Genomic DNA, 14,082 nt, shown 5'->3' on the forward strand with positions numbered 1-14,082 from the left:
CCAGTGCTTTAATTTGCTAAACACAGGGTAAAAGAAAAGGAGGAGAATTGGTGCCTGTGTTAAGAGAAGTAAATGTCTTGGGGGAATAATGTTCATGCTGAGGGATTTGCAGAAATCTAGAAATTCAGTGGCAAGCTAACACCAAAGCAACTAATTCCAGAGTTCTCAATTGCTGGCTCACTCTGTCATCTTCCTGTGTTGGTTCAATGTCACTTATAGCTAGATGGCTGTGAATCCCAGGATACAGAGAATACTAATTCTTGCATAATGCTAAAAGATTTCCTCCCCTTCCCCACGATCCCTTTGGGATAGTGTAGTCTTTAAAATAAGACAGGATGATGCCAGAAATAAAAGCAGTACTAGTTGTAGAGATTCATCTGTGTACTAAACTGCCAGGTGAACTGGGAATGAGGCTGTCTACCAAAACCACTACGTTGAGGAATATTTTTCCCTCTGGCTGAAAGCTCACCAAAGAATCAAAAAAGTAGAAAGGTTTTTGGAACATTTGCAAGAGAAGAGCAACTGTTTATGGTGTGTCAGGTCTGCCTGGCATGATTTACTGTCTGGAAATTCTTCTTCATTTTACTTACGTTTATGGTTTCTTTATCTTCTAAATATGAAATGAATTTCTGACGTCCTTCTTTTGTTGATTTGGTATGGTGGTAGAGAAGAGGAAGGGAAAGAATGAAACCTGTGTTGGAGTGAGCGAAGAAAACCAGCATTTGGGCAGCATCTATGTGTTTCCTGTTGGTAATGGCAAATTGATGGCAAGATCTCTTACTTTTGAGCCTTACAAAAGGCTCAGGGAAGAGACTATTCTTCATTCTGTACTGCTTATGCACAAGCATCTTTGAGGAGTATATCTTGCATGCTTCATTATGTAATTAGTAAATGGGGAATGAGGTTTGTTTTGTAAAGAAAAACTTTTATCTAAATACATTTTACTCCATTATAGGATTCAAAACCATGTCTGCTGTAATTACTTAGGGGGAGGTGTCCTCTCCATCTTTTCCTTCCCCATAACTTTCTTGTGATTTCTTGCTGCAGATCAAGAAACGCCCTCCCCCATATTGGACATGGTACATAGAGCTCTTTCAGAAGTATCAAAAGCAGACGTTTGTCAATATTGCTTGCTACTTCCCAGAAACTGCATTTCCTAATTTTCTTTTCATAAATCATTGTGGAGCATTTTTGTGATCTCCGCAGAAGAAAAATATTGTATGCAAGCAGATTAGGTGAGGAAAAAATTGACAGAGAAAACCAGCTTCCTGTAGATACTGGATTTAAATATGGAACAGTAGTGCCGTGTCCTTCCCCATTGCAATGAAACACAAAGTTTTTGGTATGTGAAGGTTGGAGCACAACTCAAGTAATTGAAGTTCTTGAGTCCTTACACAGTTCACCCCTTTTTCCTCTCTTTCTTTCCCTTTTGGATGGCTGAACACTTCCATTAAAGCAGTGTTTTCACTCCTTAACCTGATTTGACCTCTGCGCTTTGTTGGTCATAACAAGGGGAGGATGGTCACGAATTTCCTTAAACCTGATGAGGATCCCAAGGCTGAGAACTACATTAGACCTCCCATAAACAAAGTTGAAACCCTCATGAGGCAGCTGTTGGCAAGCTTGCCATTTCTTTAAACCATGTCTGTTTAACGGGGGTGTGTGTGTTTGGGGGGACTTAAAAACCTTTTTCCCAGAGACAGACCAAATGAGACCTAGAGGCAAATCCCTAGTTTTCTGAAATCCTTGGGAATTGGTTCCAGTGCAGTTCTTACAGTCCAGCAATTTGCAAGCTAAAGAGAAAGAACTTAAGCCCTGGCTTGAATTTTGATGTGAGCCCCTCTGAAGCTCAGAATTATGAGTAGGAAGCATGCACTTACTTGAAGTTCAAGCTCTGCTCTTCTCAAAACATGCCTCACCAATAAATCTAATTATTATTGCCTTGCAGTGAATCTCACAAACAATGCGCTTGGCTGCCTGGTCCACCCACGCTCAGTGAAAGAATACGTACATTTTAATTATCAGTTTATTTCAATGTTACACAAACACTGTTTCATATTAAATATTTTTACAAACCAATGACATCTGTATTCAATACCGAGTGGATGATATTTTGTTCCCTGCCTATTAATGTGTGTAATTAGTATCTTTAAAACACCTTGATATTATATGTCATGCCAATCTCCCATAAGTAAAGTCACCATGGGAATGGGATGTTCTTTTTACCATCATTCCTTGGCTAACATTTTCATCATCTATATATCATTTCTACTGAGTAAAGTTTTCAAGGTGAAATTAAATAGATCTCTTGTATTTTTAAAATGCAGCTGGGGAGAAAGACTTCATGCCACTCTGTTTCTAAAACCCCTTCTGCTCCATATGTTTAATTGCAAATTTTAAAAACTTCTCTAAAGTGGCATAACTTTGTAAATGTTTTAGAAGCACTGTGGAAACTGCGGCACTCACTCTATAAATCGATGTTCAGAAGCTCCTGAGTGCATGTGATAAGGTGATTCCATGTGTGAGGTTTGTGAGTGTAGGCACAGGGCGGAACTTTCTACTTTGCAGCGTTTAGTAGTCACTGGTTTGCGGTTGCTTCCTGAAGAGACTCAGGACAGACATGAGAAGCGGTTTGAGGCTAGCAGAGGCTGCGGGGTTGGCTTGTCCCAAGGACTGCCCTTACTCAATGGACAGGCTGCAGGTGGGGAGGGAGCGGAGTTCAGGAGGAACTGGCAAGGAACTGGGTTGTATCACCTCTTCTGGTGTAGACCATGGAAGGTCCTACAGTTGTGGCCCAAATTAGGACAAGCCTCTCGCTGCTCTGGTTTGTGCTAGTGTTGGCTGTGCTGGCCCATGGGGTGGCTGTCACCAGGTCCCAGATGCCTCCTGCTTTCCCTGCAGTCATGCTGCCAATGGGGACCTGCGAAACCACCACCAGGTTTGGTTGGTACCCACTTCTGAAAGCATTGACCTTGGACAGTGTATGGTCTTTTACATACCTGGCCTTTTCAGTTCACTTTGCATGGTGACATGACAAGGGTGGGTATGGGGTTCAGCTGCAGCTACACTGACCGGCAAGGTGCACATTGTCCTGTTCCGCCCTGTGGGTTTCTCTTGTCTGGAAACACCTGTGGGGCTGGAGTGTAAGCAGGAGGGCAGGAAGATGATGTACCAGGCTAGGACCCTTATAGGGTTGTGCTTGCATTTCCAGTACATCCAGCAGTGGTACTGGGAATACCAGTTGCCTGCAGTGCAGGTGGCATTCTGTGAGAGATTAATAAGATGCCATTAAATCCTGAGACACAACTTGTTCTGAACGAATAGATGTCCGGGAGGTTCATTCTGCAGGATGCTGGTTACTTCATGACAGCAGAGTGCAGCAATGTGTTTCTTCCTGTACCTAAGGGCTGAATTACCCAAGTCTTTGTTTCTGAGTGGTGTGAGGTAACATTTTAAACTCTAGAACAAAGTTTATTGATTCCCATCATTGCCCTGAGACAAGCTTCCTTGTGTCTTTAGGCAAATTGTGCATTTGGAATTGTAAATATTTCCTTACTCTTACTGATGATACGTGATGCGCTATGTAGGTGGGAGCAGCCTGGAGAACGTAGGGTACACTTGCTCGTCTTCAGACCACGTAGTAGGTACCCAAGCTTTTCAAGCAGGAGGGTTTGCTCTCTGCTGCTGTGGAGCTGGTGACCTTGGTTACAAAACCCATCTTTGCCTTAGCACAGGCATGACTGCTGTACATCTGTTTTTCCCTTTTCCCAGGTTCCCTTCCAAGCAAATTCCAACCCAGGCTTTTGAATCCCATAGCAGGAAGTGGACCTTCAGTTCTGTGGAGGAAGGATGCTGCAGGCACAGCCTGCTTTGGTATGGTCTGAGGGAGGGGAGCACTGATGGTGGATGGAGCATGAAGCGGCGGTGCAGGTCTGCGGGGGACTGGAGCAGACACCAGACCCAGCCGCCTGTGCTGGTCAGAGCCCTGGCAGGGAGAGCCCCTGGGGGTCAGGGTCAGGAGGAGATGGCCAGATCCGGGTAGGAGTAGGCGTTAGTTTGACTCTGCAAGCTTCTGTTGCTGTCTCCTGTAATGTGGAAAAGCCGTGATTACTAAATGTGCTTCTGAGAGGGAACACTGAGTGAGGATGGCCTGTGTGTGTCTTGGGACCATGTGGAAGGAAGGAATGGGGCGTGTAAGGAGTAATTCTGAGAGAAGAAAACTTCTCCTTGAGCTCAGGGATGAGAGAATTTGGGGGGATCAGGGATCAGTAGTGAGGAGAGTTGGAAACATGAAAGAAACTGTGGTCCAGGTGGGGTAGGCTAGGAGGCTGTGGCAGGGCAAGTTCTGTCACCTCAATCGGCTGACCAGACCTTCTCACCAGCATCTGGACCAGAGCTTTCCTCATGCCCCTTTAAACCTTCTGAAATGGCCTCAAGTTGCGCCAGGGGAGGTTTAGATTGGATATTAGGAAAAATTTCTTCACTGAGAGGGTGGTCAAGCGTTGGAACAGGCTGCCCAGGGAGGTGGTGGCGTCACCATCACTGGAAGCATTCAAAAAAAATGTGTGGATGTAGCGCTTCGGGACATGGTTTAGTGGGCATGGTGGTGTTGGGTTGATGGTTGGACTTGATGATTCCAAATTAATGATTCTGTGATGCTGTGAAATGTGGCAGCCATGATTATGTGCTGTAAGAAACAAGGTTTGTAGAGCACGTTAAGATTAGCTGTTACATACCCCTTTTGATTTAATAACCATTGTTCATTAATGGTAACTGAACATCAGAAAGACAGCAAGAGTTTTATGGGCTTGCTTTCTAACTCATTCTATTCGGACCACCCGCTGAACAGTGCATTGCTCTGCAGCTGCCTGCTCCACCCTTTGCATGGTGGGATCTCTGTTGTATCCTTGTATGTTCTGGAACTGGAGAAGGCACAAAACAATCTGCAGAGCGGATTACTTTAGCTGCACAAACCTCTCTCCAAGTAGACTTCTCCTGAAATGTTAATATACTGGAGGATAAGCTCTTTATGATCTTTTCTGGCTTACTGGAAGATGGTTGTGTGCAAGGAAAACTATAGTAAAATTCTTGTGAATCAAGAGGGCAGAGTTAAAATAACCAGTGTGTTAATGGCCGAGGAAAACTGCTTCTTGTTAAGTGCACAGCCAGGGCTGGTTCTTTGGCACGTCTCCTCTGAGCGTGGGAAGAGTGTGTGTGCGCGTGTGGAGGTGGGAATAAAGTTGCTAACTTGTTGCTGACATGTGATTCTTCATAGCACTTTTTTGCACGTTTCACTGAAATAATCTTGCTTGGACTCTGTAACAGCATTGTCTAATCAGTCTTTTTTATTTCCTCCTCCTCTCTCCCCCCTCTCCTTCACCAGTCAGCGTATGCTGTGTCAGTACTTAAAGAGTGTGCTAAACTGCGACCTACAGATCCCACCGTTCCTCTTCTGGCTGCCAAGGTCTGCATTGGGTCACTGCACTGGGTAAGCAAGCTGATGCAATTCTTATTATGTAATGGATCAGGTGCTGCAGTGACAGTGCCACAGTGTAGTTGCAGTGGGGAGAAAGGGAATGCCTGTTAAAAATCATACACACATGCATGCCTTTTAAAAAAAAAATGAAAATCAAATGAAAATCCCAGCCAGGAATTTTGCAGTGAGTCACTGAAATGTGTTTTGCTGGTACATTAAACAAAAGAGGAGGGGGGAAAGCCATAACAGCTGTTCTGGGTACTGCTGCTTCCACTGGGTGTTGAGTTGAATCTTGTAGCCCCTGGAAGACAAAAGTTAATAATTATTAAGTGGACTGTTAGACAGTTCAGATCTGCTGGACGGCTCAGTCCTTTGTTCTTGAAGTTGCTGTGTCAGTGTTTTCTATTCTGGATGTGTTAATGTATGCCCCAGAAGCAGAGTGGGAGTGGAAGCCTGTGCCTGTGAAATTTTGATTATTCCAAGGAGCAGAAACATCTGTCAGTCTTTTGCTGCTTCGTTTAATTAATTGAATGGCAGCCTGCTATTTTCACCTGTCCTCACCACGAGGTGTCCCTGCAGTCAATGAAGGATTATAATTGCTAATATAAGTAAAACAAAGATGCAAGAAAGCATGAAAGAAAATACCAGAAGAATCTGCACAGATTTTGGTGAGAAGCTGTAGGGGCTAGATTTGCTGCTGTTGTCTCCCTAACCCTGCCTCCCCATCCTCTGCATTCCCATCTGGTGAAAGTTGGTATTCAGCTAAACTTAAATTGAGTTGTATCAGTTCACACCACTGTCAGCGAGGAGATCTGATTATATATGTTTTTGAATGAACTATATTGTTCAAACTATAATGATTAAACTTACATGTGAATCAGCAAAAATTGGGAAGTGTCTTGTTGTAGGAAAAATCCTTCAGATCTGAGGGCCTTGAGGGGAATCCTTGCTGAACTACCCAGCCTACTTCTGTTCTCTATATAGAGCAATTTAACTCTTTTGTACCCTTAGCTCAGGATCGAAATTTGGGATGCTGAAAGTCATTCAGTGATATAAAATACCATTCGCAGAGAATGTTACTTTTTAATAAAGCAAATAAGCTTTTTTCCTGTTTCTTAGAGATGTTAAAAAAATATGAAAGCCAGGTGTTACAACTATGTTGAATGCTCTTACTAGTATCTCTAATGAAGTTTTCAAAGCAAGATCAACTTGTCGTTAGTCTAAAACATCAGCAAGTATATTGATAATTTTTACTCTATAGGCTCTAAAGCTAGAGGACCTTAATGCAGCAATTTAGCCCATGCACTTGGAGCCATAGTGGGGGACTGCAAAGACCCTGACAGCTTCCCCTGGCAATGCTGCTGTCTCAGTGATTGCCAGGAGGCAAAAAAAAAATTAAAACCCAGCAGAACAGTTGTGTTAAATGGGAGGAAAATCTTTCTCTCAGATTAGGCTAATTTTTTGTCTAGGAGCCTGAATTTTAGATCTTGGGATCTCTATATTGCAAATAAATCTTTTACTCTTCTGCCTTCCTGCTCTGTGAACATAAATCCAACAAGGGGAAGGCACTGGAGCCATGAAGCCAATGAGGGAAGATGCCCTGTTGGACCTGGTATTTAAAAACAAGGAAGAACTGGTTGGCAGTGTGAAGACTGGGGGCAGCTTTGACTGCAGTGACTACAAGGCGGTGAAGTTCAGGATTCTGAGAGAAGGCAGCGAGGCAAACAGCAGAATGGTCCAATTCAGATGTGCTTTGACTGACTTTGACCGCTTCTAAACATAAATAGTGACTTCAAGAAGCTGTGATCTCTTGATACTTTCTAAACATGTGACCTCTGCCATAAGACTGTGAGATGGATCAAGAACTGGTTAAGCAACAGAGCTCAAAGGGTTGTGGTCAGCGGTGCAGAGTCCAGTTGGAGGCCTGTAGCTAGTGGTGTTCCTCAGAGATCGATACTGGATCCGTTTTTGTTCAACAACTTCATCAGTGACCTAGATGAAAGGTTGGAATGTAGCCTCAGCAAGTTTGCTGAGGATACAAAACTGGGAGGAGTGGCTGATACACCAGGAGGCTGTGTTGCCATTCAATGAGATCTGGACAGACTGGAGAGCTGGGCAGAGGGCAACCTCATGAAATTTAACAGGGACAAGTGTAGAGTTCTGCACCTGGGGAGGAAGAACCCCATGCACCAGTACAGGCTAAGGGTTGACCTGCTGGAAAGCAGTTCTGTGGAGAAAGACCTTAGAGTCCTGATAGACAGTAAGTTATTCATGGGACAGCAATGTGGCCTGGTGGCCAAGAGGGCCAATGGATCCTGGGGTGCATTAAGAAGAGTGTGACCAGCAGGTTGAGAGAGGTTATCCTCCCCCTCCGCTCTGCGCTGGTGAGTCCTCATCTGGAGTATTGTGTCCAGTTCTGGGCTCCCCAGGTCAAGAGAGACAGGGAACTTTTGGAGAGAGCCCAATGGAGGGCTACGAGGATGATTAAGGAACTGGAACATCTCTCGTATGAGGAAAGACTGAGAGACCTGGGGCTGTTTAGTCTGGAGAAGAGAAGGCTGAGAGGGGACCTTATCGATGTCTATAAATATCTGAAGGGTGGCTGTCAGGAGGATGGAGCCACTCTCTCTTCAGTAGTGCCCAGTGATAGGACAAGGGGCAATGGGCACGAACTGCAGCACAGGAAGTTCCACCTCAACATGAGGAAAAACTTTACTGTGAGAGTGACGGAGCACTGGAACAGGCTGCTCAGAGAGGTTGTGGAGTCTCCTTCTCTGGAGACCTTCAAAACCCAACTGCACGTGTTCCTGTGCAACCTGCCCTAGGTGATCCTGCCTTGGCAGGGGGATTGGACCAGATGATCTTCAGAGATCCCTTCCAACCCCTAGCATTCTGTGATTCTGTGATAATTTTGGACAAAATTGAAATAAAGTGAATGCACCTTGTGACACTCCATGCCAAAATAAAGATCTTTGGGATGTTCTTATGTTTAAGAGGAGCAGTGAAGTTTTAATAGCGGCACTCTACCAAATACTGGGTCACCAATGTGTATTGAGGTGAAAGGACAAGTTTCTGTACTGTGAGAAATCACGTACAATCCCTTTTCTTTCATGTGCTACTCTGGTGTTTATGCAGCTCTCACTATTGAGGACGAAATTTCAAATGGTGCCATTAAAGTCTGCTGACTGTGATGGATGAGGAGTTGAAATTATGAGCCCAAATTGAAAATTCTGCTATGCCAGGAACTGGACAGAGTCAGGATTTGTCCTTCTCATTGGTGCTTTCCCCAACATCTCTTTGGATCTGCTAGCACAGCAGCATATAAAGAATGCCTTGTTATAGAGACACTTAGAAAAGAAGGTGAGACTATAATTCAGCCACAACTCTGTCCTCAGGCAATCCAGTATATTCAGACTTCTCGTACATGGCAGAGCTGATAAAGCAACAGTTTTAACGCTAAAAAATAGGAGAAGGAAGGGGGAAATGAACTGGTTTTGATTATTGCAAAGTTAGAGGGTGTTTTCCTCTATCTAATGCTTTTCCATTGTGTGAAGCACTTTTCAGTATTTTCCAATCAGACCCTGGCTTAGAACTGGGGTGCAGTATGAAATACAAACACGGTTTCACAAGAGGGTAATTTTAGTGCAAGTATCTAGAGCGCAACCTTATGAACTAAAACCAAATTAAAAATATTCCTCTCTCCCCTTCACTCAGTGGCCTATGCTCTACCCTGATACCAAACTCGATGATGGTATAGAAGAGTTTTAATTAAGGGGAGAAATCAGAGCATCTTTTAAAAGAACTGAAATGATAGGTTCCCACATCTCATAGTCAAAGGGATGTTTCTGATATTACTGGCAAATTCCTCTGCCTAATAAAGACCTTCCTGCTTAGCAGAGCTGTTTTTCTAAATGTCATCCTTACAGTAATTATTTGCATTTAAATTACAAGGCAATCAAATCAGAATTGAATCATTTAAACTGGAAGTGAACAAACTGATCAATGCCAGTATAAATAGAAAGGAGGATAGACATGGCACGGGAACAGCCTAATGGACAAATATTAACAGTTACAAATACTCAGAGATATCTTGCTTTTCAGAAAATATAAAATATGATTAATTTCTCCATTAGGAAATATACCTACATACTTGATTGCTGGCTAGGTAGGAAAAGGGTGAAATCAGATCACCATTTATCCAATGAAACAGCTAACTTTTATGTCCTGCATTTGTCTACTATGTGTTTCTGGTGCAGTATTGTACTTTGTTTATGGTCCATGGACAAGCAGTACTTTTGTCTTATTTTAGTTACTAGTGATGAAAAAAACAATGCAGCTGGATAATAACAGAATGTTGTGAGAAGCACAGAACAGTTTCTTTTCTGATTAATCTAGTGGTCACTTAACTCGTTTTGCTGGCTTTGTAGATGGTGTCTCAGCACACTTCAAGAACGGGGGAAAACAAAACATTAATTGAAATGTACCGTAGTGATTTACAACATTGAGGATGCTGAGATCACATCTATGAAATAATCTCTCAATGCAGAAGAAATCAAAGTAAAAACATGCATACATTCATACTGTGCCATGCAAATCAATATATAACAGAGTCTGATGTGGAAAAGAACTAAACGCCCCCAGCTTCTGTTGTGACAGTATGACTGGATTCTTAGCTGATGTAAGTTGGCACTACTCTACTGGCATATTACTGGCACCATGCTGGCTTACATCAGCAGATGATCTGCCCCATCAACCACTAGCTTTCAGAATTGGGCCTGCAGTAAAAAAATGTTTTGGTTACCTGTTTCAGAATTACAGGTTTCTATAAATTCTATAAATTAAAAAAAAAAGAGTGAGCAATTGCCTTGGAGGACCAGAAAAGCTCCAACACTAGTGCACCTATATAGATCACACTAGTCTCGTCAGGATGTGATTGGACCTGTACTTAATAAAGCTCAAGAGATACAAAAGTGTTCAGCAAAGTTGGAACTTTTATACTGTATCTAGCCCATTACACAGGTGTTTTAAATGTCTTTGTAGTGGGCTCAGAATTACTTTAGAGGCATCGTGCTGCCTGGCCTTCCAGTTTGCTGGGCTACCAGCACAACAGTTGGCTGAACTCATACATGAATGATGCTAGCAAGTGAACACAAAGCCTATTTGTGTTTAGCCAGCTGTCTTTTAGCTTTCCAAAATGCACTATGAAGTTTTTGACTGTTGAAGTTGAGTATTGCTTTAAATTTTCGTAGGAAAGTTGGTGTAGCTTACAGTGGAATATGTCCATACTGAGGTTGTCCTGCCTTGGTCCACTATAAATTTAGAGTTCCACTTACTAAAAGGCTTGCTGCAGTTTCCTCTTTCACTCAGCTTTCCCTGGCGTGGCCTCAGCTGAATGCTCACTTGCCTATTTTGGCAGTGACTTTGAGTTGCAGCAAGAGTTGTTGTTTTTAATATTTTAATAGTACAGTACTGTTAATTTCACTACTAATCTAGGTTCTCCCGGACCCTGTTATGGCAGGTGTTGTGAAAATACTAAACCCAGAACTTCTGCCTATACGCAAGTTTTAAATACTGCATTTCAAGAGTCTTATTTAAAGGCATTTAGGGTTACTATGATGTTTTCTTGTGCCTTTTATGCCATTGATTTCAATGGAGGCACATTGAAAACTTTGTAAATACACAGAGACAAATAGACTATAGTCCTAGAATAAGCTTGGTTCTTCTAGGACTCTGGTCTGACAAAGTAGGAAGACATGAGGCACGTTCTCACTATTTTCATTGCACCACAGTTGATGCAACAGCAATAGTGTTGTGCTAAACTTGAGTGGCACCAAATCGTGCCAGTATTATCAGCTAGTATGAGCTTTTTGGAGGGACTTCACCCCATGGCAGAAGCTGCAGTGCAAGATTGTGCTGTGCGTCTCAAACATTTCCCTCGTGTGCACAGTGAAGTGCTCTGCTCCAGCACTTTGCTGGGAAGATGGAGATCATGCTATCAGTCGGGGAAAGGGAGAAGAGAGTGGGGTCAGGCCAGGCCAGACCATGCATGGAGTCACAAAAAGCGAGTAAGACATACCATGAGGTCAATACATCATGACGGGGAGGGGGGAGGTTGGCAGGATGTAGATTTAGAGCTGCATGCTTCTGAGGTAGCAGCTTATCATTCATGACTTTCACAGGCTGCTTAATCCAAGAGTGCTTCTCTCTCCTGTCTGTTGTTGACCCTGTCACTACAGATAATAAATGCTGTGCATGTGCCTGTACCCAGTCGCCTAGGAGCCCTGGAGTCACATTGAAATGCTTAGGTCTTACTGCAGTATCAATAATATAGAAAGATCAAATCTAGTCCCATTGTCGGAGTTATTCTGCCCGGCGAGCGGACACTCTAGAGGACCGACATTGCTAGGGTGAGAGGCTACTGAGAAAGCAGTGAATGGTAAGGAGCTACTAGAGATTTCTTCCATCTTTTAAATGACGTTCTTGCTTACATGACAGCTACTGTTACTGAGACAATCCAAAGGGTTTTAGGCATCAAAAACAATGAAGAATTTTGCCTTCTATACATCTCCCTTGTGAACAAACTACTCTTGCTACAGTGGAGGAAGGGCCCAAGTATTCCCAAGTGCTGGGGGCTGAACTTACATGCAGAGTAAGTTGGTGTGCTTTCGCCACTGGTCACACATAGCGAAAATGCTGACTAGGCCAGCAATAGAAAGCACAGGATTCTTTTTTCCTGACATAGTAACATGATTTGCTGTGTATGCTGTAAACAGCTGTGGAGCAAAAGCTTTGCATTATACTATGCCTTATTGGCCACTTTCTCCCTATGCGTTTTTCCTCTTCTCAGTCTCTATTCCCAGTATTTAATTTCTTCTCCTCTTTGAATTAGTCTTTATGCCTACAACCCAGTATAATAAAAATGATAAGAGGTCAATCCAACTAGTCAATATCATGTGTAATTTTGCATAGATACACTTTCTGTAGGATTTGGGTGTCTCATGTGCTTGGGTATCACTCAGTCTTATTGGTGTCCAAACTCCCCTGCTTCACTAACCTTGTTTGCTGTCCTAAGTCCAGTGTCACTTGTTGTGTCTCCTGCTTCCTCCCTTGGGCACTCCTCTTTTCCAGTGCAGTAAGGTGCCATTTCCATGCTGTTGTACATCATCAATTTGCTTGTCCTCAATTGTTCTAAATCCGTGCTGTGAGAACTGCAGCTCCTACTTACAGTCCTCGAGGGTGTTGATTCAGTGGGGTAGAGCTTGAGCTTTTCTAAAAACAAGCTGGGTGGCAGTTGGAAACCAGCTGGGTGGCAATAGGCCAGGGGACAGCACCTGCTGTTCCCCACTCCCTTGTCAGTATGCCCCAGGGCTTGGCTCGGGCACACACCAAAACCTGCGGTCAAATAACAGGGGTGGCTGGAGCAGCCACTCCCTGTTTCAGGGAGAACATCCATCAGGGTTATGCAGCTAACAACTGTTCCTTTTCCATAAAAGATAATGAAGGCAGGGGGAAAAACCCACACCACCACAGTATTACAGTCTTATTGGAGTCAGCTCACAGTTTGGCAGCCTGTCTCTCTCCAGATGCCAGATGTGTGCTTGTTTCTGGCGTGGTGGAGAGGTTGCTTAGCTAGTGCTTCCAGGTGCCTCCTGACAATTTTTACAGCTTGAGTTCAAAATCCAAAAAGTTCCTTTTAGGTTGTTTTTTCCCCACACCTGCTTTCTGAGCCTTCTTCCATGCAGATCTCGGAGGTAGGGAACACCTCCCTGCAACCTGTGGTGCTGCCCTTCTCTCCATCAGCTATTTCAGTGCAAAGTATGCAGAAGAACGTAGTCAAAGTAAGGGCCAAATCGGAGGTATATCTGCGTGGCTTTGAGACACTGTTTTTTGCTTGCTTCTGAGAGAATAACAAGTAGTGATTCTAGGGAAACTGAATTTAAGATGTTACTGGCACTCTTGATGCCCAAAGAAATGTCTTTTCCATGGTATTGGGAGCTGCCGTTGGCGCTGCCGGCAGACAGGTAACAGCATTACGCTGTGTATTTCCTTATCACAAAGTGATGCTGTGCCATGCCATGCCTGCTTTGGGGGAGGACATGTGGCATCCTGTGGCTTAGAGCTTACTAGCAAGGGCTTGTAAGTTGCAACAGTAAGAAGTTTTGATCCATGTTCCTTGCCCTTCCAATGCAGTGTTGTGTCACCTTAAGATTAGAGTTCTCTGAAGTGAATGAATCATTTAGGTTCCCTCCACATTGAGGCTGGCCCCTGGCTGTGCAGTGGGAGTAGGAATGGACATCTTGATTCTCCTGATAAGCTCTCTTAGCTCACTTCTGTGTACCTTGAGCTTACAACTTCTGGGAGTCCCACAGGGCGAGACTTCACATACCCAGCACCACATGGGGAGAGGAGAAAGCAGGAGCAGCTCCTGTTGCTTCAGGTCATATGACAGCATGCAGGAGCTGCAGCTGGCAATGGTTGTATCTGGTGGGACTCCAGAGGAATTGATGCCTCATTTGGAGGCTTTCCCCCTCCGTTTCCCATTGCTACATCACAGAGTGGAGACATGTTGTATGCTTAAGAACCTCTATGGACACAACTATACTGGT

General features: G+C 43.8%; 1 protein-coding gene across 1 annotated transcript in view; it reads left to right on the forward strand.

Moving 5' to 3' along the window:
- Positions 1 to 14,082, forward strand: part of TTC7A (tetratricopeptide repeat domain 7A) — a gene marked incomplete at its 5' end in the record, with an annotated part of 152,685 nt that overhangs the window by 28,880 nt on the left and 109,723 nt on the right. Inside the window, one exon of the mRNA XM_010294304.1 lies at positions 5,384 to 5,488. Coding sequence (XP_010292606.1) covers positions 5,384 to 5,488 — 105 coding nt within the window. The remainder of the gene's footprint in view (positions 1 to 5,383; positions 5,489 to 14,082) is intronic.

The sequence above is a fragment of the Phaethon lepturus genome, unplaced genomic scaffold, assembly GCF_000687285.1.
Source record: "Phaethon lepturus isolate BGI_N335 unplaced genomic scaffold, ASM68728v1 scaffold3319, whole genome shotgun sequence".
In the NCBI taxonomy this organism is placed as follows: Eukaryota; Metazoa; Chordata; class Aves; order Phaethontiformes; family Phaethontidae; genus Phaethon; species Phaethon lepturus.